Consider the following 25,139-nt stretch of genomic DNA (forward strand, 5'->3'; position numbering starts at 1 on the left):
TCACAGAATTATTCTAAACACAAGTGATTGATGACTCGTCCTGAACTGAAGCTTCAACAACAAAATTTCAACAAATTCTGAAAAAAAACGCTTTCTTCTTTATTATACTATTGTAAGATTAAATCAGAAAGAAAGTGAAAACCTGAGAAGAATCGATTAACAAACGAGGTATGTAAGTAAGTAAGTAAGTAAGTAAAAAGATTAGGTAAGTTAAGTTGAATACTTATGAGAAGGAACGATATACGCCGCCATGAACAGCGTGAGACCGCGAACGGCCTCGACCTTTCGTAGAAATCTTTACCTCTCGGCGAACGTTCGATTCTAAGATTAGGTACGAATCGAAAGATCGATCGCGTGTGTGATTCGAATGAACCAACTAACTGCTTACGTGGAATAAATCCAATCGAATCGATTCACTTTAAACGAATAATTTACAAGGAAACTATTTTTAATTGGACAGATTTAAAGATTCCGATCTACAAATAAACAAACAACAAGTACAAAAGCAACCAATGAAACTTTTGTTTTTCAATAATCCTGATAATCTATTTGTAAAGTGGATCAAACATATTAGCAAAAAAAAAAAAACATTTTGTATAAAATAAAGAAATAGAAATAGAAAGAGAGAGTAAAAACAACTGTAGTTGAAATAAGTAGCGAGACCCTGATTACGAAATATTCGTATAGAGAAGACGACGTCGTTTACGGTGAAGAAGAATCTCCTTTCTCTCTTCCTAATGACCGGTAAAGGACGTTGTCCTTTTGACGAAGAAGTTGCGTCGTTGCGTCGCCGAATGTTGCATCTGAAAGTGAAGATTTATCTTGGAGTTGTTAGCACTTCTCGTCGTCTCCCTTGATGACATTCGCTTGTTACATCAGAGTCCTGGTTTTTATAATTCAAGTTCGAGAAGCAATCGAATTAAAAAAAGCATCCAAGAGAAAATGAAAAAGAACAAAAAGAATGCACATAGAAGTGAAACTCGTGTTATCGCGTGTGGAAAATAATCGATTCATTCATGTGTACAGCCTATAGAGACAGTGTCCCTTAAAATAGTACAATTTTCTTTAGTATACATCTATTAATATATTTCTAGATATTCTATTTATCGCTCTTGACTAAATAAAACTAAATAATCTGTCGAATCAGAGATCTGTCAGCGAATTGAATTTTTACGTCAAAAGGAGTTGTAACTGAATCGGTCGATGTTTGAAACGAACGTACAATTGATTTAATATATGGGCCCTAGTCACCTTTGTGCATTATACAGGCCCAGTAAACTTAGAATAGAACAAGGAGAAATAGAGCGAACCGTACGAACGCATTCCTTAAGTTTCATTCGCCGTGACCAACTCGTATGTGTGGTAAAGTTGAAACTCGAATATCCATCAAAGCATCCACCCACAATTTCATTCTTACATAGTATTTGAGTTTTTCTATTTAAAAGAATATTGTACTAATTCTTATAGGATTAAATTCCGGCTATCGAACTCGAGACGTTTATAGTATGATTTCATACATCCGCAGTCTGTCTTTGATAAAGTACAATGGATACAAGGCTGACTTTACGCGTGCCCACGTGGGCACGTTGTTTGACCACTTGCATTTCTTACGTGTGACACATCGAAGACTCATGCACAGGAGACCCAATCTCTAACAACCATACGTTACAAATGGAAAAAATCAATAGAAAGTTTATCAATAAAATAACGATATACTTGGTTATCAAAATGATCCTTCTTTTGTTTTCAATTGATTTTTGATTTGATTTGAGAAAGGAAGCAAGTATATTAGAAAATGGAGGAAGATCTCTTAGATTCTCGCCCACGTTTTCACCAACGTTGTTTGCGATTCTTTCTTTATCTGAAGAGGGAAGGTCTTCGTCGTTGTCTCTGGGTGTGACTCGAATTCTTAGGCTTCTCTCCTTTCCTTTCTCTATCTCCACCTTTCTAGACTGCATAGCGTACAACACTCTTCGCATCTTGTTTCTTTAAGTATACTTCTCATTTATAGTTTAACCGCAACGTTATTTACAATTTCATGGAAAAAAAAGGAAAAATGTATATTTTTTGTTTCCATCAATTTTTCTTATTTCTAATTATAATATTTAGAATAAAATCCTAGATGCACAAATGTCAAAAAATCAAGAATAATAATATATTTGCAAGAAATAGAAAGATCATGAAAGTTAAGTTTTATTGTGAATTTTCCGAAGTAACCTAATCGAATCATTTGACGTTACGTTGCTATTACGTATCGCTATTTCAGTTTAGGAACACGTTTGTCGCTTAACGCACTGCATTTGCAAGCATTTAGAGAGTGTCTCCTCGTTCATAAATTTATGAATTTCCTATCAACTTTCACTTTATGGATATTTCATTCCGTCCAAATAATTGCTTACCTTTTGCCTATCCTTTATTAAATACAAACTTATTCGAAAGCGATGAGAGATTTCTATTATTAATCAATACATTTAATCTCGTAATATTAATACACGTAAACTTTGAACTTTCCGATTATTTCAATACAACCACAAAATACTCCTCTATCGTAAACTTTATTTTTATACATATAGACAAAGAAGAATTTTTATTTTATTATAGTTATAATTTTTAGTTAAAGTGAAAGAGAAGAATTAAAAAGAAAGTAATTCAAATTCAATGATAATTTATGAAGTAACAAGATATGGATGTAATTGCATCGAGTTATTTTAAACTGTAAATAAAGCTATTGAATTTATTAACAGGATAAATGAAAGAATGAACACAAAATTTGTGTTTAAAGTTTTTTATAAAAAAAACATCATCAGATCCAGTATTTAATATCAATAAAATTCTTCTTTTGTCCTTTCTCCGTTCTAAAATTATCCTTCCAGTCATGATGGTGTTTAAACGGTCGCTTAAAATGTGTTCCAAGAAGGCAAAAGGTGGTTGTGTTGTATCAGCAAGTTGTTCACAAAATCTAAGATCCTTCATTAGAAAAACACGAGAGCCGGTCGTCTTCTTTTCTTTCATTATTTCCCCAAAACCGGATTTTCAGGTCTTCTTTTCTTTCATTATTTCCCCGAAACCGGATTTTCAGGCTACGTTGTAGTACGTATCTATCTATCGTCTACCATCGATTATCCATATCTTTTTGTTTTTTTTTTTCTAAAGGATTATACACATAGGAATTGTATTTAATCTTTCATCTAACTCGAAAGATTTGAGAATATAATTGATTATCCAATCTGTTTCAATAGTATGACATGTACTTCTAACAGCAATATACAACATACATGAAAGTATTATACTTTACTATGAGAATACCTTAAAGGTATGACCACTAATCCAACCAAAGCTCGTTAAAATCCTAATGTCTCCTTGTTGGATCATAAATATAATAGAGGCTTTATCTGTTTTCTTTTTTTTTTTGTCCAAATGTTTCCACCATATTTTATAAGTAAAAATAAGAAAAGAATGTTATGGGCTTTGAAATGTTTGATTAAAAAGTCAAAGAGTTTCTCGAATAAGAAGAAGAAAGTGTTCCAGAAAATACATGTATCGAAGTTCGTTTCGAGTGTTTCTAATAACGTATCATGATCATGCTCCGTCATGCTATATGTAGAAAGCAGAAAGCCAAAACGTTCGACTTATTCTATAGGCGCATGCGATCAAAGATTCACGTGTACTTTTTTTCATTCCAAACTATCTGATCTTTGATCTAACAGATTTTGTTCATTTTAATTGATTCCAATAGTTTTTGGAAATAAATAAATTGTACAAACGGAATATATTTCTTATCTGATATTTAAATAATAGAGAATCCATTGACCAATTCTGCGATGTTAAAATAGAAGAGAAAAAAGAAGAAAATAAATGGTTGTAGGGAAATGGCGCTAAGACAATAACTGAATCTTAACGAAGAGGTCGTATTGTAGGTATATGGACTATATGGACTATATGGACTATACAGGGTGCAGCACAAAGTGGTTCTCCTTGGAACGATGATACCGCATTCCAGTGCATGAATCTTTCTAGTTAGTCGATCTTTTCTCTTCCCTTATCTTTCTCCTCGACTTTCTGTTTCAATCTTTTGCTTCACCTTTGAATAGTAATGCTAGAAATACTTACAACGAAAGGACATTCTTGTTCGAGTTCGTTATTGGGTTAAAGTTATTATCATTTGTAATAATCTTGACCATACCTGATACACTTTTAACTTTCAATGACAACTTGAATCAAGGAATTCATTATAACCGTTGTAATATCATTTCCTTAACATCTCATCGGTCAACGACGTATCTTATCGTAGCTTGAATCTTTAAAGTAATGTTACAACGCATAAAATATATCTATAAACACATACACATATATATTATATTTACTGTTACTTTTACGCCTTTACTATATATATATATATATATATTTATTATAGAGAGGTGCTTCATTGAAATGTGTCGACAAAAACAATTTCTCGACGTGATTACATAATATAACTTTACATAACCGTAAAACCTCGTGCCGAGAAAAGTAGATATTCAATGCGTCGAAATTCAATGAGGTAACCTATTAATATCTTTCTCTCTTGGTCACATTTTATCTATCATGGTATCTAGCATTGTATCGAACATCGTTTTTGAGAGATGCAACGAATCTACCAAAAAAATATAAACGTCCTATAGAAATCAAAACAAGGAAATTGTAGAGAAAGTTTATTGAAATGGATAAAGTAATGCTGCGGAAAGTGTTAAGTAGTCGATTAGGATTTTGTAATGATGTGAAATCGTTCCTCTTAGTTCTCCTGTCTAGCTCATTAACTAGAAAAAAATCAACGTAACTAGGCAATTTTGAGTATATAGTTTATAATATAGGTAATACTCTCGTAGAATAAGACACACGTTAATTTGTAATTAATTATCGAAATATTGAAAGTTTCCAAATGGCGTTGGACGTTGAATTGAAGTTAACATTCGAAGAATGAAGATTTAACTGTAGATTAAACCGAGGACGAGACTATAGGGCACACGTAGGAAGAAAGGTCATCGACACCTTCGCGCATAGATTTTCTTCGGATCCCCTTCACGTCTTTGTAAGAATCGTTGCTACCGCCGTTGTTGTCGGCATCACCGACGCGTATCTATAGGATGTACTAAGAATGACAATCAGGGAAGTTCCATTGAACGCGTGCTTTGCATTTTTATTCTTTCTTTTTCATCGCGATGACTCGAATCCGGTCTCTGATAAAAGATCACCCACTACTTCCAAAAATTACTTCTCAATAGGATTTCTTTTTTTACATTAATAATACTGACAAATGCAACAGAATTTTCATTATTTTAGTAAAGGCACAAGAAAAATCCTTGTAATAGATTGAGAGAACAGCTTTTACTCGTAAAGGATTCATATATGCGTATTCGTGAGACGATACCGACTATAGTGATGGTAAATACTATAGTCTAAAGCATATGAACTATCCGAGCGTTGAAATGGATCACCGAGGATCATCATGGCTTTCACTTACCAAGAACGAACGGATGTTCCTTCGCATTCGTAAGTGTCGATTATATACATCGATCTGTCTTGATCTTCCACTCGTTTGCAACTTTTTTTTCTATCGCGTTTTATGCAATCACTGAACGAACGGCTTCTTTTTCTTTTTCTTTTTCTTTTTCTTTTTCTTTTTCTTTGATTGTGAGAGCGGTTATTGTTCTCTCGTCTACCCAAAATAACCGTCCTGCTACCAGTAACCACTGCTATCAGTGCTAATAATTATAGAGAAGAACAATATCAAATCATGATTGTAATAAGAAAGGAATAATAGTAAACAACAGAAATGACTAAATGCATCTGCAATGAGTGTCATTTAAAATCGTACAGCGTTTACTTTTACTCAATTTTTCCTTGGAAGTGTACGAATTTCATTGACTTGTCATTAGATTCTAATCATTTGAATAAGAATCGGATAGATGCAAAATTTTCAGGGATACCCGAAACATTAAACGAAAGTTGTACGAAACGTGGATATAACATTTCATTATGTAATATCTAGTTTACGTAATTTTTCTATAGTGACTACGCGAAACTCGTACTACGACTACGAGTTTACGGTGCTTTAGTTAAATTATCGATTTAAGAGATACTTTTTTTACACCCGCAACATTTCTCGAATATCTATTTGACCTCTTTTTATATTTCTTTGGCCTTTAAAAAGAGAAAATCATATGTTATGTTAACATCAAATTTGAATGTATATTAAAAGACAATAAAATGATGTTTTATATATAGTAAATAGGTAAAATACTCTCTTAGATGTTTTCCATTTGAGAATATAACTGGCATATCTTATTTCCATACCTATTTCTCAATATTGCATTCAGGTTTTGCGTCAAGATCCGTATTCCGTAATACTGTTCCTTATATAGCTCTAATCTATCTTCAAAGACAAACACTTCTTTAGATTTCAATCTTACGGGGGTTCGAAGAAAATTCGATGATTTTTCTCGTTTCACGTAGAATAATAATGTTTAAATATGTATTATCGTTGAGGTGTTTGTCGGATGGATATACGAGGCGGGGCACCAAGACGGAAGGATAACGGGATCAGGATGCATAATCGGCTAGCGAGGCCGAATATTAATCGAAGAGGGGCAGAGAGGCAGGATATAGGAACCGCATTGGTACTGGAATCCTTGACGTGTGGGTGGTATGTAACACCACCAGCTACCGTGATCACGCACCATTGTACTTGTCTGTTGCAATTTTACCGTTATCCGGAAGGCATTTCTTTCTTTGCTGACCGGTAATGCACTTCCTGTATATTTGCAATCTATCGTAAGCTTTGTCGCAAACCTAATTCGTCAATTTCGAATAGGATCAGCTTGAATTTCTATGAAAATGAAATATTGCTACGAATGTATTTGAATGACCGCAGCGCGATATTATGTCGTGATCATGCCAAGGTCAAGACAAAAGTCCTTCCGCGTAGATTCCTTAGACCAAGTAAGTAAGAAGTAAAAAAGTAATGCCCTTCTCTCTCGGTGCTCGCTTAAAACGATTTATTCGAGAAACTGGATTAAACGGAGCGAGAAAGTTCCGTTGTCGTCGAAAGCGTCTGGCATTAACATGCGTGACCACCTTGTTCGAAATCGTCCTTGGTCTTTCCAAGAACAAGCTGAACGCGTCTCGCCCGATCGGTATTCCGTCTGTTAACCACGAGAAAATCTCCTTCAACTTACATTTTGATCGATTTTGCATTTTGTTGCTCATCGTCCCACATTTTCGTACGCAAACCCATACGTGATTTTCGTTGAATCCGCCATTTTGGTCCCTTCCTTCCTTCCTTCCTTCCTTCCTTCCTTCCTTCTGCAAATGTGTTCAATAATACAACGACTCGTTTATTTCACAAGTATTTTTTTTTTTTTTTATAATTCAGTGCAGGTAAGGTTTGATTCATCCAAGCGCCATTCAAATGCAGACATCGACAAGTATGGTGTTTGCATCGCGACACCTCCTCTGAGACGACGGCCATTGTTATCTTAATTATACGACATTATGATCAATTCGCGCACCCCTCGTGGGAATTTCGCTGTTGCATAAAACATATACTTTGTTTCTAGAAATGATTTGTAAATATCATCGCCTCCTATCATCTTGATCGTTAAGTAATAACGCCTTGTGAAATATAGCCAGTCAATTTGTGATAGAAATGAAAATACTTCATCCGATAATCGTTTCCTATATTTATCTATCTCGTTCGCCGTTTATTTCTTACGTTGTAGAATAAATAATAATGATCATCCCGATTTCTAAATCTAATTAGAAATAAATATTAGCCTTTTGCCCGGAAAATAAGTTTCGTGGCGATTTATTTAATAGATAAATAATTATCGTTATACGGAGATTTCAATGCATGGCTAAAAAAGAAAAGAAAAATGGATAACAAAAAGGAATGTCAATTTTGGTTTAATTTCGAGCTTCTGCTCCTTCCTTCTGGAAGAAGAAGACGAAAACGCGTCGTTAAGTCTCCGAATGGATGGCATTTTGTGCGGAGGCCGAAAAATAAAAGGACGGCAACTTGGGTAGAAAGAAAGAAAGAAAGAAAGAAGGAAGGATGGGAAGGGGTCGGAAAGGTTTTGTACGGTGTACACCAATATAGTACAGGCAGGATAGGTCTTTTCTCGAAGTAATGCGAAGAAGAGACAAACGATGGGGTGGTGGAAGGTGCAAGGAAGAGAAGGAGGGGAAATTGGTGGAGGAAGGGCACAACACGTGACCGATGCCTGATATAAAGTTGGAAATCGAGGAGACGCGAACACAGAAAGATCTCTTTCTCTTAGCGAACAAGTGGAGGTGGTGTCTACACAGTAGTGACTTCTTTACATTTAGTTAACGCGAGGACGAATATCCCTGGAGCACGCAAACAATCCTTTAATCAACATGAGGACGTACTACGTGATAGCCGCCATACTGATCGCCGGTACGTAAATGAATGAAAAAACAACACACATGTGCATCGATTTAAAATCCATTTCCGCGACGTGATTCTGTCTAAAGGATAACTAAAGTCATTTGGTTTGTCGATTTTTCATTGGGATTCGGTAGTGACGATGGACACGGATCAAAGTGTGTGACATGCATTACGTGAATTAACGCGAATTACTATTACTACCCCTGTCTATTTCTACCACTTGCAAAGGTTTTATTTAATTATTAGATATTGTCAGATTTCAATGATTACTTTCCTTCTCGACTGATTCAACTTTTAGGATCTAGAGGATTAACTTTATTACCATGTAATAATAATAATCGATGTTCTTCGTGCAGCATTCGTTCAGCGCAGCATCACACTCGTTGTTAAGTCGTTAGCCTTCTTACTTTTTATGAATATCATTCAAACCCACTCGATTAATAAACGATTAATTAGTAAATACAATTATTTTCCAATTGAAAACCTTTGCGAAAATTCATTATTTTTCATTATAATTATTATTTTGGTATCCTATATGTATATAACTAAATATACATATAACACTATTATCGTTGGTTTTATCATCAATTTGGAATACTTTATATTTAACTAAAGCAAAAAATATTTTAAATAAATGATATAATAAATATTGCAAATTATACATGAAAAGAAAATGAAAGAAAAACCCTTTCTTCTCATAAAAGAAAAATGTACGGAACAAATATCGCTCGCATATAACGAAAATCAAAGAAATGACTGAAATAAAAGGAAGCGGAAGATAAAGATAAGGATAACGATAAAGCAAAGTAACACGAGTTAATGCCGTAAAAATTGAAACACTTCGAATGCCGGAGAAAGTTTTGTCGATCGTCTGTAAAAGACCACACCTTCATTTTTAAACGGCATTGACGTTCGGGCAAGAAAAAAAGGGGGAAAAAAGAAAGAAAGACCCAACATAAATTTGCGACACAAGAAACATGTAATTCGTGCGAAAGTTGAACTCCTTCCCTTTCCTTTAACATACGAGGTTAACCTTGGCCCGGATTTTAACTCATCCCTCTCTCTTTAATTTTTTTTAATCGTCCAACCATGCGAGAAGATCAAGGATAATATTTCTTAAGTAGGAAATCTAATATCGATCGAGCTAACTTATTAGAATAATTTTCAAATAATATCAACTAAACGAAATCTTATTGCGGAAGTTTCAAATACTATTGGAGCATGACAAAAATGAAGAAAAATTCAGGAAATCAGTCGAGGAAAGTATATAAATAAAAAAATTAATGCATGCTTGAAAGTACAAACGACGAACGTGTAAAAGCATCAGGATCCTACATGTATGATCTTTCTTAAAAGTATTTCTTTTGAAAACTATGAATATGTTTGTACGTGGCATATATGCATAGTACAGAAGCACGGTAGTTACTTTTATGTTTGTATACGTTAAACGAATGAAGAATATAGAACTGAAAGGAGTGAACGGGATGCTGGAAGGGTTCGCAAGTACCACCACTACCATTACCAGTACCACCAACAGCAATTCTGTTATTTCTGCACGGGCTGGCTGCTCCTATCCGGCTGGCTCTGGGCCCAAAGTGAAAGCGTCTGGCGAAAGTCAACTCGTATCCTTACATAACGCATTCATATTTATTCGTCCATCGTATGTCGCCAAAAGGACAATTTATTCCGACACATTATCCCAATAACGGACTCTAATCATTACCCCGTTACCCTTGAAAACTTATTTTTTTCATTAATATGAAACAATCATTTGTTAATTAAATAGAAATAAATTGGTATTTTCGCAACTGCGAATGATAATAATATCAGGGTGTAGTTTGATCAAATCATTTGGAAATTAATTATAATAATTAGTATTAACTTCCTGGATGAAATTTTCTCATTTGAAATGAAGGGATTTAAGTTTACGTTTAATACTATCTAATTATTGTTTCATTAGTTCATTCTCTTCCGAGATTTAAACCGAACGAATTATTATTTGAAGAGCGATACAAACAAAAGCCTGAAATTATATTAAAATACGATCTGTCGACAGAGACAGGGATTACCTATAATTTAGAATTCTTCTTCTTCTTCTTCTTAACCGCAATCTACATTGGTTGATTGCTTGCTTGCTTGCTTGCTTGCTTGCTTGGGATTTCGTTCTCTTTTCTTATATTTGCTAAGAAAGGAGAATTAAAATCATGTTGATAGGAATAATAGAACCGAGAAAGAATGAATGAAAGATAGAAAGAGAGATAGAGAAAAAGAAATACGACTCCGTGTTTGCCTGCGTAACATCAGGATGGTTTAACGAAACCAGTTCATGCCTTGAGAGCGAAAGTAATCTGTCAGTCGAAGAAAAAAGGTCCCCGGCCTTCGTGAATTTAAAATGAGATATCGAACAAACAGATTACTTCATCATTCCAATTATTTCGTCGAAGATTTTAGTCGAAACTTTTAACTTATTGAACATTCGTTGATGAAATTTACAGGAAGTAACGGCCAGGAGAATTTCAAATGTCCAGATGACTTTGGTTTCTATCCACATCACATATCTTGCGACAAATATTGGAAGTGCGATAATAACGTAGCGGAATTAAAAACGTGCGGGAACGGTTTGGCTTTCGATGCATCTGACAGCAAATTCCTTACCGAGAATTGCGATTACCTGCACAACGTTGAATGCGGTGACAGAACGCAATTGGAACCACCGATCAGTACGCCGCATTGTTCTCGTCTTTACGGTATCTTCCCAGATGAGAAGAAATGCGACGTATTTTGGAATTGTTGGAACGGAGAATCATCCAGATATCAGTGCAGTCCTGGACTTGCTTACGATCGCGAAGCCAGAGTTTGCATGTGGGCCGATCAAGTACCCGAATGCAGAAACGATGGTATGTAAAAGAGAACTTTGACCTACCTTTTCCTGCTAATAAGTAAACACACGAAACTCGACTACGTTCTAACTTATCTCCTTTGAATTAGATCTGGAATAGAATGATGATGATGATGTAGTTAGTTTTAAATATAAATGAGAACAGATATGTATGTACTGTGATATTACATTAAACAGAGGTCGCCGGAGGTTTCACGTGTCCAGCCGCAGGTGAAGTGAGCGGCGCATCCGGCAGCTTCAGCAGACACGCCCATCCTGAGGACTGCAGAAAATATTACATATGTCTCGAGGGTATTGCTAGAGAATATGGTTGTCCGATTGGTACCGTGTTCAAAATTGGCGATGCCGATGGTAGCGGTGCTTGCGAAGATCCTGAAGATGTTCCAGGATGGTAAGTTAGACTTTTACTTTTGGTCTTTCTGTGTGAGCTGCCTGATCTGAAAGTAAGCCACACATTATATACAACATTTATCGTTTACTTTTCGCTCAATCCGCGAACGCCGTATACTTACTTTCACCGTATTAACTTGATCTAATTCGCGATGTCGGGTACAAGCCAATCTAGTTTGTCTGGGTATATGTATGTTCTGGTAATAATCTACCATACCAAATGTCAATCCCTTTGTTACTGCATATCCTTAACGCTTCAATGTTTTAATAATAATATTCTCTCGTCGCAAATCAAATAGAAAACATTGTTTAGGATTTGATTAGAAATAGTTATGTATTCTTTCATTTGTTGTATCATGTTATTTAATCTGCACATTCACGTAGCATGCATCACGCCTTATAGGTTTCAATTTTGATTCCCTTGGAAGAAATAACGTTATACATATTAGTATGTGTTCTATAAGTTTTCGGAACTTGCTTACATCATGAGAAAAAAAAAGAGCACTCACACGACAAACACGTGTCGGCTCGAATCGCACGCGCATGTCTTTAACCATTGGATATTTTTCCATTTTGCTTCACAGCGAGGATTACTATGGTGACTTGGACCTAAAAAGCATCAGGAAGAGCGAGTTACTCGCTGGAATCCAAAGTTCTGGCGAACCGAGGAAACCATCTCAAGGAAAACCTAGACCCGCACCGATACCTGCGAGGCCATCCGCACCTCTCCAGGAATAATCTTCTAAATTACTCTATCAATTTGTTTTTTTTTTCTTGATTATTTTCTTTCCATCCCATCCCATCTCATCCCATTCCCATTTCCATTCTCCTTTTCCTACTATTTCTTTCGTTATTTTATTTGATCTTACGCTCAACGAGCCCCAAACACCTCCACACTCTTGCTCTCGCAGTATCAACATCATCCTACTATCAGAAAAAAGGAACATGTGCTTCTGGTATGGAAGGAAGCATTGTCGCGTTTTTTAATTGAACATTTCTTTTATTTTAATTCGATTAGGCACGATTCTTTCTCGTAGCCGAATTTCAATCGAATGTTAAATACATTTGGATGGATAACAAATCGGACAACTACGGTAATGGACAATTGATGATGATGAATTTTTTCTTCTAATATTTTTACTAATAATTTCAATGAATTTGGTTGATTGCACACGTTATATACGAGTCTCTTTTTAAATTATTCGAATGTTGGCTGTGAATCATCGTTACCGAATGGTTCAATAATTGATTGAATTTAGTTCAAAGTTATTATCCGAAGTGCCAATCAGTTTAATATCTATTTCTAATTATTCTCAATTATTATATATTTCTCTGTTTTGTTTTTCTTTCTATTTTTTTCTATTTTTGTTCTTTTTTTTGTAACATTTCAATTGTATCAATATTAAACTAATTGGCACTTCCAATAAAAGTCTCGGTAGACTTAAAGATACGTTTTCGTTTTCTCCGCATTATTTGGACAAAGTTAACAAGATAAATAATAATAATAATAATAATAATAATAATAATATTACACATTTTATCCTAATTTTATCTATCCTTAGATAGCGTTCATTGACCAACAAACAATTTGCCAAAAATAATATCAAAATAATATTTCATATTGGCCCGAGTGTGTTCGGTCAAGTTCGCTTCTATTACAAAATAAAATCGCCGACACTTGTATGTTTTATAGTAAAATGGAAAACGTGTAAATAAAAAAAAACATTCAAGAAAATACGATTATAATTATGATCATATTTTTCAATAGAATATTGTAGTCAACATTTTGCGATCGGATGTTTAAAGAACGGATCGTAAATTGTTAACTCACTCTCTCCAAATTTCTTGACCTAATTGATGTAGCTTACATTTCACATTACATTTCACTGAAATTACTTTCAATATCCTTTCTTCCTATGTTTTGCACGCACCTCTTGAACATTTGTAATTTAATACCGATCTAATAACGATGTCATATATATATATATGTTGTGTTGTCTTTCAAATTGATAACGTACTCTGTTAATAACTACTATCGCGGTTGTTTATTATATTATTTATAATTTAGGGTGGCAAGTTTTTTTTTTGTAACATTTATGTGAGTACGGTCAAATGCATGGGTCAGTAGTTTTTTTTTTATTTTTCATGAATATTTCAAATAAATGTTCAAATAATTCTAACACAATCATATAAACATCATGATGGTGAATTTCTCAGCGAAGACTACTATCGAGGGGTGGACTTAAAGGCTCTACGTAAATTAGGATTCAAGAAATAAAGAAGAATATTGAAACGTTGAAAAACAACAAGAATGGACGTATCTGGAGGATAGTTGGATAGTGGATTGTGAAACCACCGAATTCGCACTGATATTCTTTGATGAATTTAAAATGTAAATAAATAATAAAACAAATTTGTTAAAACTTAAATTTGTAATTATTTATGCCTATATGAATGCAACCCTCCAGACACAGTTCGAAAATGTTGCTTGCGAGCGCCATCTACTGGGACGGAATTTGTTTGCAGTCAAAACTGTTTATACACGTGTGTATGACGGGCCTATCTTTCGGGTTGAAAAAAATTCCGTCCCGACAGATGACGCTCCCAAGCAACATTTTCAAAGTGTGTCTGAAGGGTTGCATACGAATAGGCGCGCATTTTTATAATTAAATTAATAATTAAATAAATAATTACAAATTAAAAGTACAAATAATATTATAATAATATTATTATAAAATAAATTATATCCTCGAAACTTGTTTATTTGAAGATTTCACTTCTAACTAGTGTGATATGCACACATATTTTTTTCATTTTTACCTAAATAATAATACATAAATTTATTACATCAATTTTTCTTGTCAGTCTATGAATAATAATATCTTCCATTACCATGTATAAAATTTGGTAAAAGATTTTGTACAAGAATAGAGTTTCCCAATTGTTTTTTCAATTTGTGATAAGGAACAATAAGCAAAGAGTGTCAAAGTAAAATCAAATGTAATAAATTGCAAGAAATTTTCAATTATAGCAGATTTGTAAACTTTATTCGGATAACAAAATACAACGTATGCAAGTTAGTTGTATTTATTTATCACAATTAAATATCAATCAAATTTTTTTACAATTATTGTAAAATAGTAGAATAAATAATTATTTATATATATCTCTATTCTTCATTGTTATCGATTCGATTAACTTTTTGTACTATTCTATGAGAAATCAAAAAACAAATTTAACATTTGATTTTAACTATTGCTCTCTCTCTCTCTCTCTCTCTCTCTCTCTCTGTATTTAAAGTTTTCTAAAACTAAGCAATAGAGATATTATAAATTAATAGAACATATAGGGTGTATCACCGCTTATATTTATACAACCCTGTATAAATTAAGAAAAATTTAGTTTAATAATATTTAATTTCACTTTGCTTAGTCTAAATCAATCAGTAAATATTGAAACTTTTACATACTTCTAAGTTTCAAGAAATTTGCTTCATAATTTATAATTTTAAATACAGCGTAAAATATATACATATACATATAATTTGAAAGAGAAATAATTAAAATAGTATAAGAAAATGAATGTTTATGTAAATCCCATGTTTATATAATTTAAATTATATATATATATATATATTATATAGTGCTAATTTACATAAAAGCAATTTGAATTTTCAGCTATTGCGTTAATGTAATTTTCTAAATATAATTTAATAGATCGCTATATACGATGAAAGAATTAATAGTCTTTCTCACAAATTACTCATGCTACAATTTACTTTTTTAACAGACAGATTGTCTTTACGGATTGTCATGAAATCAACAGATAGATAAAATAATCAAAATGTATCTATAAATTGATAAAAATTCCATTACATTTTTTATATCTTGCAAATTAAAAAAAAAAGAAAAAGAAAAAAAAAACAAAAACAACAACAACAAGAAAAGAAAAATCTTTGTGCAGAAATGAGACTTATACGAAGCTTAATATTAAATAATAATATACAAGTATATTGCCTGGACATAGACTTATTTCTAATTTCATATAGTTGGAAAATTGTGTGGAATGGCGCATACTTTCTTAATCCATCACATAACGGTGATGACGTATACACTGATCTTTATAAAATATGTCCAACATGTTTCCATATTAGATGCACATATTATTATATATTCGTGCCAATAATCTTGATGTCATGTTTTTGGCTTTTCTCTTTTTTCAGATCCATCTCCGGAATGATCACAATGATTATAGTGAATAATGATGTAGTAATTTGAATACGAAACAGCTTAGTATCTACAAATACTGCTGCATAAGATTTAACAAACCTCATCGTTTCTTGGACTTCATGGCTCATTGTAGAAGTACACTTGCTTTCAACTTTAAAAGTACTCCTTACAAACTTGTAAAGTTTGTATCGACGACATGTCTCTTTTACAAATGTTATGTTTGTAAAGCATTCGAATTTTTAAGCGGTTTGTATCCCTAAAAGGAAAAATTAATCAAACTAAATTTTTGATATATTATAAGAACTGCCTTTTTGGTTTCTATTTTTTTGTTTGTTCTTTTTTTCTTACAATTAAGATTACAAATTTACATATTTACATGCATTAATAAATAAAATATATTACTCTTTCATTAGAAAATTACTATGATAAAGTTATTATAAAATGATTATTTTATGAAATATTTGTATAAACGATTATCCTTCAAAATCTTCATATCCGTGTATATTATTCTCATTTTGTAATAAAATAATGTCAAATATTTCGTAAGATAATCAATTTACGAAATTGTTTATATAGTATACTTTTATTGTTAATAGTAGTAGTTGCATTAAATGATGCAATTGATATTTATTTGTAGTTCATGCTGCCATAATGAGGCGCTCGTACACATAAATATTTGCTTTCTGGTCTTACAGCATTGTTAAATGAATCCCGCAATCGTTCTGTAAACGTTTTATATTCCATCTCTGGATTATTCTGGCCAAAGTCAAAATCCGCTACTTCAACAGTGAATCTCGCTCTACTTTGGATGTAATATGCCACACCAAAAACTATTAGAACAACAGCAACAAGAGTACAGGAAACAGGAACGACTATTACCGAGAGCTGTGGCTTTGGTGTTACTGTCAAATTTAAATACAATAAATAAATCATTATTTCAATTTTAAATGAAAAAAAAAAAAAAAAAAAACAAAAACAAATTAATAATGCATTTAAAAAAAGATACAAGATATGCATACCTTTGTAAACAGTTATAGTTTTAGGATAAATTTGTTTACTGACGTCGTTGTTTAATATAACCAAAATTGTATATTCGGTAGGTTCAAAGAAATAACGAACGATAGAAAAATTACACGATTGTAGTTGATCAGTGTATTCGCACGTCTCATTACCAGTTACATTATATTTTCCTTGATGAAATTCGAAGCATTTATAAAATGGTCCTGAACCATTACAAGTTACATTAAGAGACAACATGTCCCAGGGTTGAATCCAATCAGTACCCTTGATTGTAATATTTGTTATCGGTGCTATAAAGTAATTAGAATGAAAATTAGTTCAATTGTTACTTTTAAAATATCACCTAGTATATTTACCTCTAACCAAAATTTTCTTCATAAAATAACCATATGTTTTATTAGGATCCATAGGTATGATAGACGTATTGAGGCATATGTATGGAAATGAAATGTTGCTATGATTTGGCATAATTGAATTAATTGTAGGTGCATTTGTCATCAATGTTGCTTGAGTTGCATTTATATGTGATATAGTTGTAGGCGATATTGTAGTTGTCGATAGAGCAGTACTTGCATTGGCATTTATTAAAGATGTATTTGAAGTCAAATTTAAAGATGGTACAGTAGTAGTTGTGACTGTAGTTGTGGTGGTTTTAATAGGTTCGAATGACGCAATAACCAAAGCTGCGATACCATGAGACACATCAACGTTTGTAAAATTATAAACAAAATTTAGATCATTAGTTTGTCCGTAACTTTTACAATCGATAAACCAGTAAGTCGATACAGACGTTGCATTTTCTTTTATAAAATTATAATCTCCTTCACGTATATTTATACTGAATTGTGTTTCCAATGAAGATGAAACAAAATCTTCACTTGTTGTCTTATTTGCTTGAGATACTGTTAAGTTGCCATTAAGAAGTGCTACAAGATATAGAATAAAAGTTAATGTAAATTAATATAAATATCAATGTTTTTACCTACCAATGTTATAATACTTACATGTAACTTCAAAACTTATACGACTACTGGTTTCATTATGCCAAAAGAAAAAAGAAGATACATAAACTATTACTTCAACTTTATAAGTTCCTACAGAATATTTATCTCGGGGGTAACTCAAGTTCCAATACGTGGTAGTATTCACTGTATTCGCTACCTACACACAAAATTGTTTGTTATAATTTATAATAAATCAAAGTTATTCATTATATATAGAAATTAAAATACTAACAAGACTTCTATGAGGTATAAGAGCATCATCGGTCCATACATATCTGAATGAACCAGATGGTCGGGATCCATCTGATTTGTATAAATCTGCTTTGATTGTAATCGTACCATCTAACACAACGGGACCATTGTGCGATAAGACGACATACAACGAAGAATGAACTGTAACGTCAAACATAACAAAATAATTAATGAAATATTTTCATTGCATAAAACAAATCATAGACAATATTACAATATTAATGTGAAGGTAAATGAAGTAAGAAAAAATAAAGAAAAACTAAACATTAACAACTAAAATAACTCAAATTCGATGACAAGTTAAAATCCATTGTTATGTTTGAAATAATTCATTGCATGACATTTAAATAAATAAATAATAATAATAATAATAATAATAATAAAATTGTACCTGACGAAAAACAATAAATAATCCAGACGAGAATGCAGCAAGAATATGAAGCTTGCATTCCGCACATAACTATAAAACTGTCACATTTATATAGAATTTATTTTATCTTCGTCAGACCGTCCTTGTAACACTGTAAGATCACTTATCCGTTTATCACTATATGGTAGCCATTTATAATTTGATGTTTCTTACTGATTGGTTAAATCTTCTCAGAAACACCAATTGCATTGAATGTTTAGCTCATGCAAAAGCACCACGCATACTTCGATCCTAAACACGCATGCACTTATAACCTATATTAATATGCCCTTGTAAAATACTTCAAAATGTGCGTACTAAACTTTATATCAATTGCACTTTGAGAACAAAACGTGACTCCTAAAATGCATTAACAAACACCAATAAACATACACTTCTTGTCTACAAACTCTCTGATTGGTTGATTCGATGCATCTAAATTTTAGATTTAGATTCAAGACCTATTGCAATTTATACATTGATAAAGGACAATTTTATAATAGTTAAGAAATTTATAAATTACATTTAAAATAATTTCATTCATTTTTCTAATTATATCGTACGAACTTAAATAACGTTTGTTAACATCTATCGGTAAGTCTATTATTTTATTTCTTATTAATATGCACTGAGATGTTTTATATAGGTTAGGTTAGGTTTCTCCTTTTTAACGATATATATACCACGCATTTTTTTTTGCATCAATTGCGCACACATTAATTATTAATAACTATTATTATTTGTCACACAAGAAAGAATTAATATAAATAATAATATTTATATTGAACAATTCTAATATCTTATTTTTCGATGAAACATGTGTGTATATTTCTAGACAAATTTCTACAAATTTATAAAATTTAATACGAACTTTTTGGCCAATTTCATGTGTTCTAAAATAAATAAAAAATTTCTAGTGTTTTAGTGTATTTGAAGAATTCATTATAACAAACGATTATTACTACGAGGGATACTTCAATGACCAAAGATAAAAAGGTTTTTATATTATATCTATGATATTATATTTCATCATCATCATCTGTGTTGTATATATGTATATGCAAATTTCATCGTCAATAGATAGAAATTTTGTTAAACCATTAGTTAATTCATATATTACTTTCTTTTATATTTCATTATGTGCCTAAGCTTTTGTAGAATCATTGTACTTAAATTATAGTTCATTATATTTAAACAAATATTGTACATATATATATATATATATACAGTGTGTCCTCGTAGTAGAACCTTACAATTGCTAAAAAGTTACATATCAATGTTAGAAAAGAATAAACACATTATAAAACTCTTAGCATTTGAAAAATGTTTTGTTGTTTTCACATCATTAATGTATTACATGTAACAATTAATTCAGTACTTTGTTAACAATTATTTTCAATGACTTTAATCATTGAAATGATGGGCAATAATTATAAATAATTTAATATCAATTATTACATGTAATATTTTCTTTATTTCTAGATATTAGTAGAAAATGTTGACTCATTGCTTCTTTTATGATTTCAGTTGTTCCTGCATGAAGTGCACTGTGTGTCTACAATCTTCCCAATAAAATTGCACAATATTTTTTAATTAATTTGCCGTATTGTATAAAGCATAAGACGTAAATGGCTGCTTATATCAATCGTACAATATCTATGATTGGGGGAGAAAGTCAACTTCGATCTACTGATATTAGAACTGATCATTCTCCTCTACAGATTTTCGTTAAAGCTAAGAAGAAAATAAACGACATATTTATTGAAGTAGATGACTATGTCCAAGAAACGGTTGGATTTATGGAATGTTAGTAATTTATATTCATATATACTATTGTACTGTATAATGTTTTATATAATATTAATTACAATATTATTTTTCTAGCATTGCAAAATGATCGAAAAATCGTTACCGCAGAAGAAGTGTCTCGAGTTCAAAGTTATATCGATAAAGTTCGTGCGATACGAGATGTCCTTAAAAGAGATCACATGAAAGTTGCATTTTTTGGAAGGTACCTATATTTAATTGGAATAAACCCCATATTAATTAGAAATAATATTATAAATAATTATAAATTGTAGAACGAGTAATGGAAAAAGTACAGTCATAAATGCAATGTTACGAGATAAAATTCTACCAAGTGGAATAGGACACACAACAAATTGCTTTTTACAAGTCGAAGGAGCTGAAAATGGAGAAGCTTATCTTATTACTGAAGGATCTACAGAAAAACAACCGGTACAATCGGTAGGACAATTGGGTCACGCTCTCTGCAAAGAAAAATTATGCGAAAGTCATTTAGTTAGAATATTTTGGCCAAAAGAAAAATGTCTTCTATTGAGAGATGATGTAGTCTTTGTTGATAGTCCTGGAGTCGATGTTACACCTAATTTAGATGAATGGATAGATAAACATTGTTTGGATGCAGATGTGTTTGTTTTGGTTGCAAATGCTGAATCCACTTTAATGGTTACTGTAAGTAATAAAAAAAACCATGTATATGTGATATATTTTCTTTTAATACATATTATAATAACCAATGTGATTACTTTTTTAAGGAGAAAAATTTTTTCCACAAAGTATCGACTAAGCTATCGAAACCAAATATATTTATTTTAAACAATCGATGGGATGCATCTGCTTCCGAACCAGAATTCTTCGATCAGGTATCTATTTATGTATTTATTGTTAATGATATTAATTTATTATTTATATTTAATTTAATAATTCAGTAGTAGTAAGTAGTTAGTATATTAATTTACAATCTGAACATATCATATAGCCAGATTTTGGTTCATGTAATACTCACAATTTATCCCATAGCTGGGCAAAGAACAAAAAGAGGTAAGTTGGTTTATCGTATGAATTTGTTTTAAACAAAACGATGTTATATGTTTATGTTCTTAATCATTTCTTACAGTATTTAATAGTTTTTATTATGATTGATCATTTAGACCATTTGCTGTACACAAAAGCACACTTAGCATAAGAATTAACATTCACAATTGTAAAAATCATTTTGTTATAACTTTTATTTGTATTTGTACAAAATGACAAAATATTTCTAAGATTTCATTATTCAGTTGTTAACATGCATATGTCATTTGCGTAGGTGAGAGCTCAACATCAAGAACGTGCTGTGGACTTTTTATCGAAAGAATTAAAAGTTTATACTCCTAAAGATGCCGAGGAACGTGTATTTTTTATTTCTGCCAAAGAAACACTTCAAGCTCGTATACAAGAACAACGTGGTCAACCTGCTCATAGTAAGTTCAATTAAAAAAAAATATATCGTAGATTTATATTACCGTTATTTTATTACATTTTTTCCTTAACAGATGGTGCATTAGCAGATGGTTTTCAAAACAGGTATTTTGAATTCCAAGATTTTGAAAGAAAATTTGAAGAATGTATATCGAAATCCGCTGTTAAAACTAAATTTGAACAACATTCTCAACGTGGTAAACACATAGCAACGTAAGCAATTTATTAAAGTTATGTTTTTTATTCAAATAAATCTCTTAATAATGTCGTTGAATAATGTCGTCGAATTTTATTAGGGAAATTCGACAAAATTTAGATGAAATTCTGGATAAAACACAAAAGATGAAAAGTGATCAATTAAATGTTAAAAAGGAAGTTCACGATAAATTAAATTTCACCGAACAACAATTAATATTATTAACGCAAGAAATGAAAGATAAAATTCATCATATGGTAGAAGATGTCGAACAGAAAGTATCCAAAGCTTTGAATGAAGAAATTCGTAGATTGGCTGTGCTCGTTGATGAATTTAGTGTTCCATTTCATTCAGAACCATTGGTATTGAACGTATATAAACGTGAATTGCATACACACGTGGAACATGGTTTAGGTAATAAATATGCATTTAAATTAAACAAAAATAAACAATTTAGTAAATATCAAATATTAAATCAAATGTTTATTTATTTGAAAAGGTTCCAATTTAAGAGCACGCTTGAGTACAGCTTTAGCATTAAATATGGAAAATTCGCAGCGTGAAATGACTGAAAGAATGGCAGGTTTATTAGCAGATAATAAGAAACAAGTTTCTTTAAATATTTTACCAAGACGAGCACCATTCGAAATCCTTTATAGATTGAATTGCGACAATTTATGCGCTGATTTCCACGAAGATTTAGAATTCCGATTTTCATGGGGCTTAACATCTATTATCAATAGATTTGCTGGAAAAAGTAGTCAAAAACTAGCTATCTCTAATTATCCACAAGAGGTATGCATCAAAATATAGATATATACTTATATTACTTTAAAGTGTTACGCTACAACTACTAAAATATTTGTAGATTCCACCTTCTATAACATCGCCAACAGATAGCATCGATTCTATTAAATTTATATCGACTACACCGAACTTTACGACAAATAGCGACGATTGGTCATTAGCTACACGAGTAGCCATAGCTTCAATAACATCACAAGGCACAATGGGTGGTCTCATAATTGCTGGATTTGTAAGCAACAACTGAAGTAATATCCAACTATAATATATAACATAAATTATCATTTGTTGTTTGTTATTGTAGATGTTGAAAACAATTGGATGGAGACTTATTGCTGTGACAGGTGCAATTTATGGTGCTTTGTATCTTTATGAACGATTAACATGGACTAATAAAGCAAAAGAAGCTGAATTTAAACGACAATACGTTGCACATGCTACGAAGAAATTAAGATTGATCGTTGATCTCACATCTGCTAATTGTAGTCATCAAGTACAACAGTAAGTTTGTGATATTTTTAATGCAAATAATATTTTAAGAACAACAACAAAAATATATTAATTAAATATCTTCGTCGTTGACTTTTAGGGAGCTTTCTGGTACATTTGCACGTCTATGCCAATTAGTGGATGAAACAACAACCGAGATGGATGCCGAACTCAAAACTATCGCCAATACCATTCGAGTTCTAGAAGAAGCCTCATCCAAAGCTAAAGTCTTGCGAAATAAGGCTAATTATTTAGCCAACGAATTAGATTTATTTGATGTTGCTTATTTAAAATCTTTAAATTGAACACTTAGAGAGAACTAATTGTTTATTTTAACGTTCAGTTCGTAGTAGAAATATTGTGTTACATATTTTTTTAGAATTCTTATAGGTATAAGGAATTTTTAATGCTGTTCCTAATTTCGAAAACGATTGCGACTAAAAGTTGTATTTTTTTTTTTTTTTTTTTTTTTTTTTTAAGAACAAAAAACACGTATAGAAATAATACAATTTAAATTATGATTATACCTAGATCTTTACAATAACTTATAACAAATAATTTAGATTTTTCTTTAGATACAAATGAAAATGATGAAACGCTTTATAAATATTTAAAACGGGTAGCTGTAATATGTTTAAGATTTATTTTATTGCTAGTCTCTAATTAATTTTTTTGTGTACATTATAATGTGCTACGATTATTTTATCTATACAATATTAATATACGTTTACATATATAAATGAAATATTGGTGCAAGCGTTATAGAATGTTTTATACACATTGTGATTTCATTTAAAAGATCTATTATTTTGTTATAAGTAACAAAAGTTTAAGAGAGAAAAACCAAACATGCAATACATGTATATGTATATATATATATATATATATATTATAAACAAATGTACTCAGATTTATAATGCGAATAAAGATTTGATTGTTGATTGTATATTCTGCTCAGAGATAGATAAACAATTAGTTAAACGAATAAACGAACAATAATAAAAAAACTTATTTCTTATTTTATTATATTTAATATTAGGTCGTAAACAAGCCATATCACTCTTGTCCTACATATAACTTATATTTAGAAAACATGATTTTTTTTATAAAAATAGTCTCAATAAAATTTCAAATTTCTATTTCTATCACATAATAGACGAGACATTTCACGATGAGTTGGATTGCACAAAGAACAATCTGCGGTCGTAGATGAAATGCAACATGAAAGCAAAAACATACTACTATTACTACTACTTAGAATAAATGGTGAAACTCCTTAAATAGATATATACATATTTCCAAACAACAATATCTGATTCAAGTGTTTGTATTCTTATTAAGATAAGTTTATAAATAGGCACACTTGAAATAACTTCGATCGTTTCTTACCATGACGGTGCTTCGTTTTTCTAAAGCTTCACATATGGAGTATGGGGGAATAGATTATAATTATTAGATAACAACAAATTATAATAAAAATTCATATTAAAAATTTCTAAATTGATTGTAAGATTATTCGATAATAAATTATTATACATTTGAATTAATTTAATAATTCACGTCGCATCGTAAAATTCAAGTTCGTATGATTAATATTTTCCATTTAATTTTGAACAAACAAACGATTAATATTTAATTAGAAATATATATTATTTACTTATAAATTCACTTGATTGCATTGAGAGTTGATGTTCGAATGTATCTCGGAAATATATTTTACATAGATCCGATATCGTT

General features: G+C 31.4%; 3 protein-coding genes and 1 long non-coding RNA gene across 10 annotated transcripts; 2 read left to right on the plus strand and 2 right to left on the minus strand.

Annotated features, from left to right (window-relative positions):
* Positions 1–8,171: 8,171 nt before the first annotated feature.
* On the plus strand, positions 8,172–15,667 carry Gasp (Chitin binding Peritrophin-A domain-containing protein Gasp). 2 transcript variants are annotated; one of them, XM_015331829.2, is made up of 4 exons: positions 8,172–8,455; positions 10,942–11,343; positions 11,523–11,736; positions 13,953–15,667. In XM_015331829.2, exons 1-4 carry the CDS (start codon positions 8,416–8,418, stop codon positions 14,011–14,013), a joined length of 717 nt encoding a protein of 238 aa, XP_015187315.2. In that variant the 5' UTR covers positions 8,172–8,415; the 3' UTR covers positions 14,014–15,667. The 2 variants fall into 2 exon arrangements, with proteins under 2 accessions (XP_015187315.2, XP_015187314.2); XM_015331828.2 differs by having other exon boundaries at positions 8,180–8,455; positions 12,320–15,667.
* LOC107072128 (uncharacterized) lies at positions 14,754–18,879 on the minus strand. 2 transcript variants are annotated; one of them, XM_015331807.2, is made up of 7 exons: positions 18,632–18,879; positions 18,221–18,381; positions 17,989–18,145; positions 17,341–17,910; positions 16,984–17,274; positions 16,658–16,866; positions 14,754–16,220 (listed from the first exon to the last, which is right to left on the minus strand). In XM_015331807.2, the coding sequence occupies exons 1-7, from the start codon at positions 18,696–18,698 to the stop codon at positions 16,179–16,181; spliced, it is 1,497 nt and encodes a 498-aa protein (XP_015187293.2). In that variant the 5' UTR covers positions 18,699–18,879; the 3' UTR covers positions 14,754–16,178. The 2 variants fall into 2 exon arrangements, with proteins under 2 accessions (XP_015187293.2, XP_015187292.2); XM_015331806.2 differs by having other exon boundaries at positions 16,546–16,866.
* Positions 18,880–19,100: 221 nt separating this feature from the next.
* Marf (Mitochondrial assembly regulatory factor) lies at positions 19,101–23,869 on the plus strand. Of its 5 annotated transcripts, none has more exons than XM_015331792.2 (14): positions 19,101–19,243; positions 19,567–19,645; positions 20,371–20,455; positions 20,534–20,660; positions 20,731–21,124; positions 21,208–21,315; positions 21,473–21,493; positions 21,762–21,915; positions 21,988–22,126; positions 22,210–22,523; positions 22,609–22,904; positions 22,978–23,145; positions 23,218–23,414; positions 23,503–23,869. In XM_015331792.2, the coding sequence occupies exons 2-14, from the start codon at positions 19,628–19,630 to the stop codon at positions 23,705–23,707; spliced, it is 2,226 nt and encodes a 741-aa protein (XP_015187278.1). In that variant the 5' UTR covers positions 19,101–19,243; positions 19,567–19,627; the 3' UTR covers positions 23,708–23,869. The 5 variants fall into 5 exon arrangements, with proteins under 5 accessions (XP_015187278.1, XP_015187276.1, XP_015187277.1 ...); XM_015331790.2 differs by having other exon boundaries at positions 19,138–19,243; positions 20,177–20,455; XM_015331793.2 differs by lacking the exon at positions 19,101–19,243 and adding an exon at positions 19,320–19,468.
* Positions 23,847–25,055, minus strand: LOC149031539 (uncharacterized). Its single transcript, XR_016177665.1, has 2 exons — positions 24,792–25,055; positions 23,847–24,599 (listed from the first exon to the last, which is right to left on the minus strand). It is a non-coding gene; the product is annotated as an uncharacterized LOC149031539 (long non-coding RNA).
* Between the last annotated feature and the right edge of the window lie 84 nt (positions 25,056–25,139).

This window comes from Polistes dominula, unplaced genomic scaffold (genome assembly GCF_049000335.1).
Source record: "Polistes dominula isolate Pdom_NZ unplaced genomic scaffold, Pdom_raw_medaka contig_17, whole genome shotgun sequence".
NCBI classification, from domain to species: domain Eukaryota; kingdom Metazoa; phylum Arthropoda; class Insecta; order Hymenoptera; family Vespidae; genus Polistes; species Polistes dominula.

Bases quoted from the DNA above. Each gene is read 5' to 3' on its own strand.
- Gasp (XM_015331828.2), top strand. From the start codon at position 8,416: ATGAGGACGTACTACGTGATAGCCGCCATACTGATCGCCG. The intron at 8,456-10,941 runs GTACGTAAATGA...TGAAATTTACAG, and splicing joins AGCCGCCATACTGATCGCCG to GAAGTAACGGCCAGGAGAAT. The intron at 11,737-12,319 runs GTAAGTTAGACT...TTTGCTTCACAG, and splicing joins CCTGAAGATGTTCCAGGATG to CGAGGATTACTATGGTGACT.
- LOC107072128 (XM_015331806.2), bottom strand. From the start codon at position 18,698: ATGTGCGGAATGCAAGCTTCATATTCTTGCTGCATTCTCGTCTGGATT. The intron at 18,146-18,220 runs GTTAGTATTTTA...TTTTGTGTGTAG, and splicing joins TTATACCTCATAGAAGTCTT to GTAGCGAATACAGTGAATAC. The intron at 17,275-17,340 runs GTAAATATACTA...ATTACTTTATAG, and splicing joins GAAGAAAATTTTGGTTAGAG to CACCGATAACAAATATTACA.
- Marf (XM_015331790.2), top strand. From the start codon at position 20,278: ATGGCTGCTTATATCAATCGTACAATATCTATGATTGGGGGAGAAAGT. The intron at 22,905-22,977 runs GTATGCATCAAA...AAATATTTGTAG, and splicing joins TCTCTAATTATCCACAAGAG to ATTCCACCTTCTATAACATC. The intron at 23,415-23,502 runs GTAAGTTTGTGA...GTTGACTTTTAG, and splicing joins TGTAGTCATCAAGTACAACA to GGAGCTTTCTGGTACATTTG.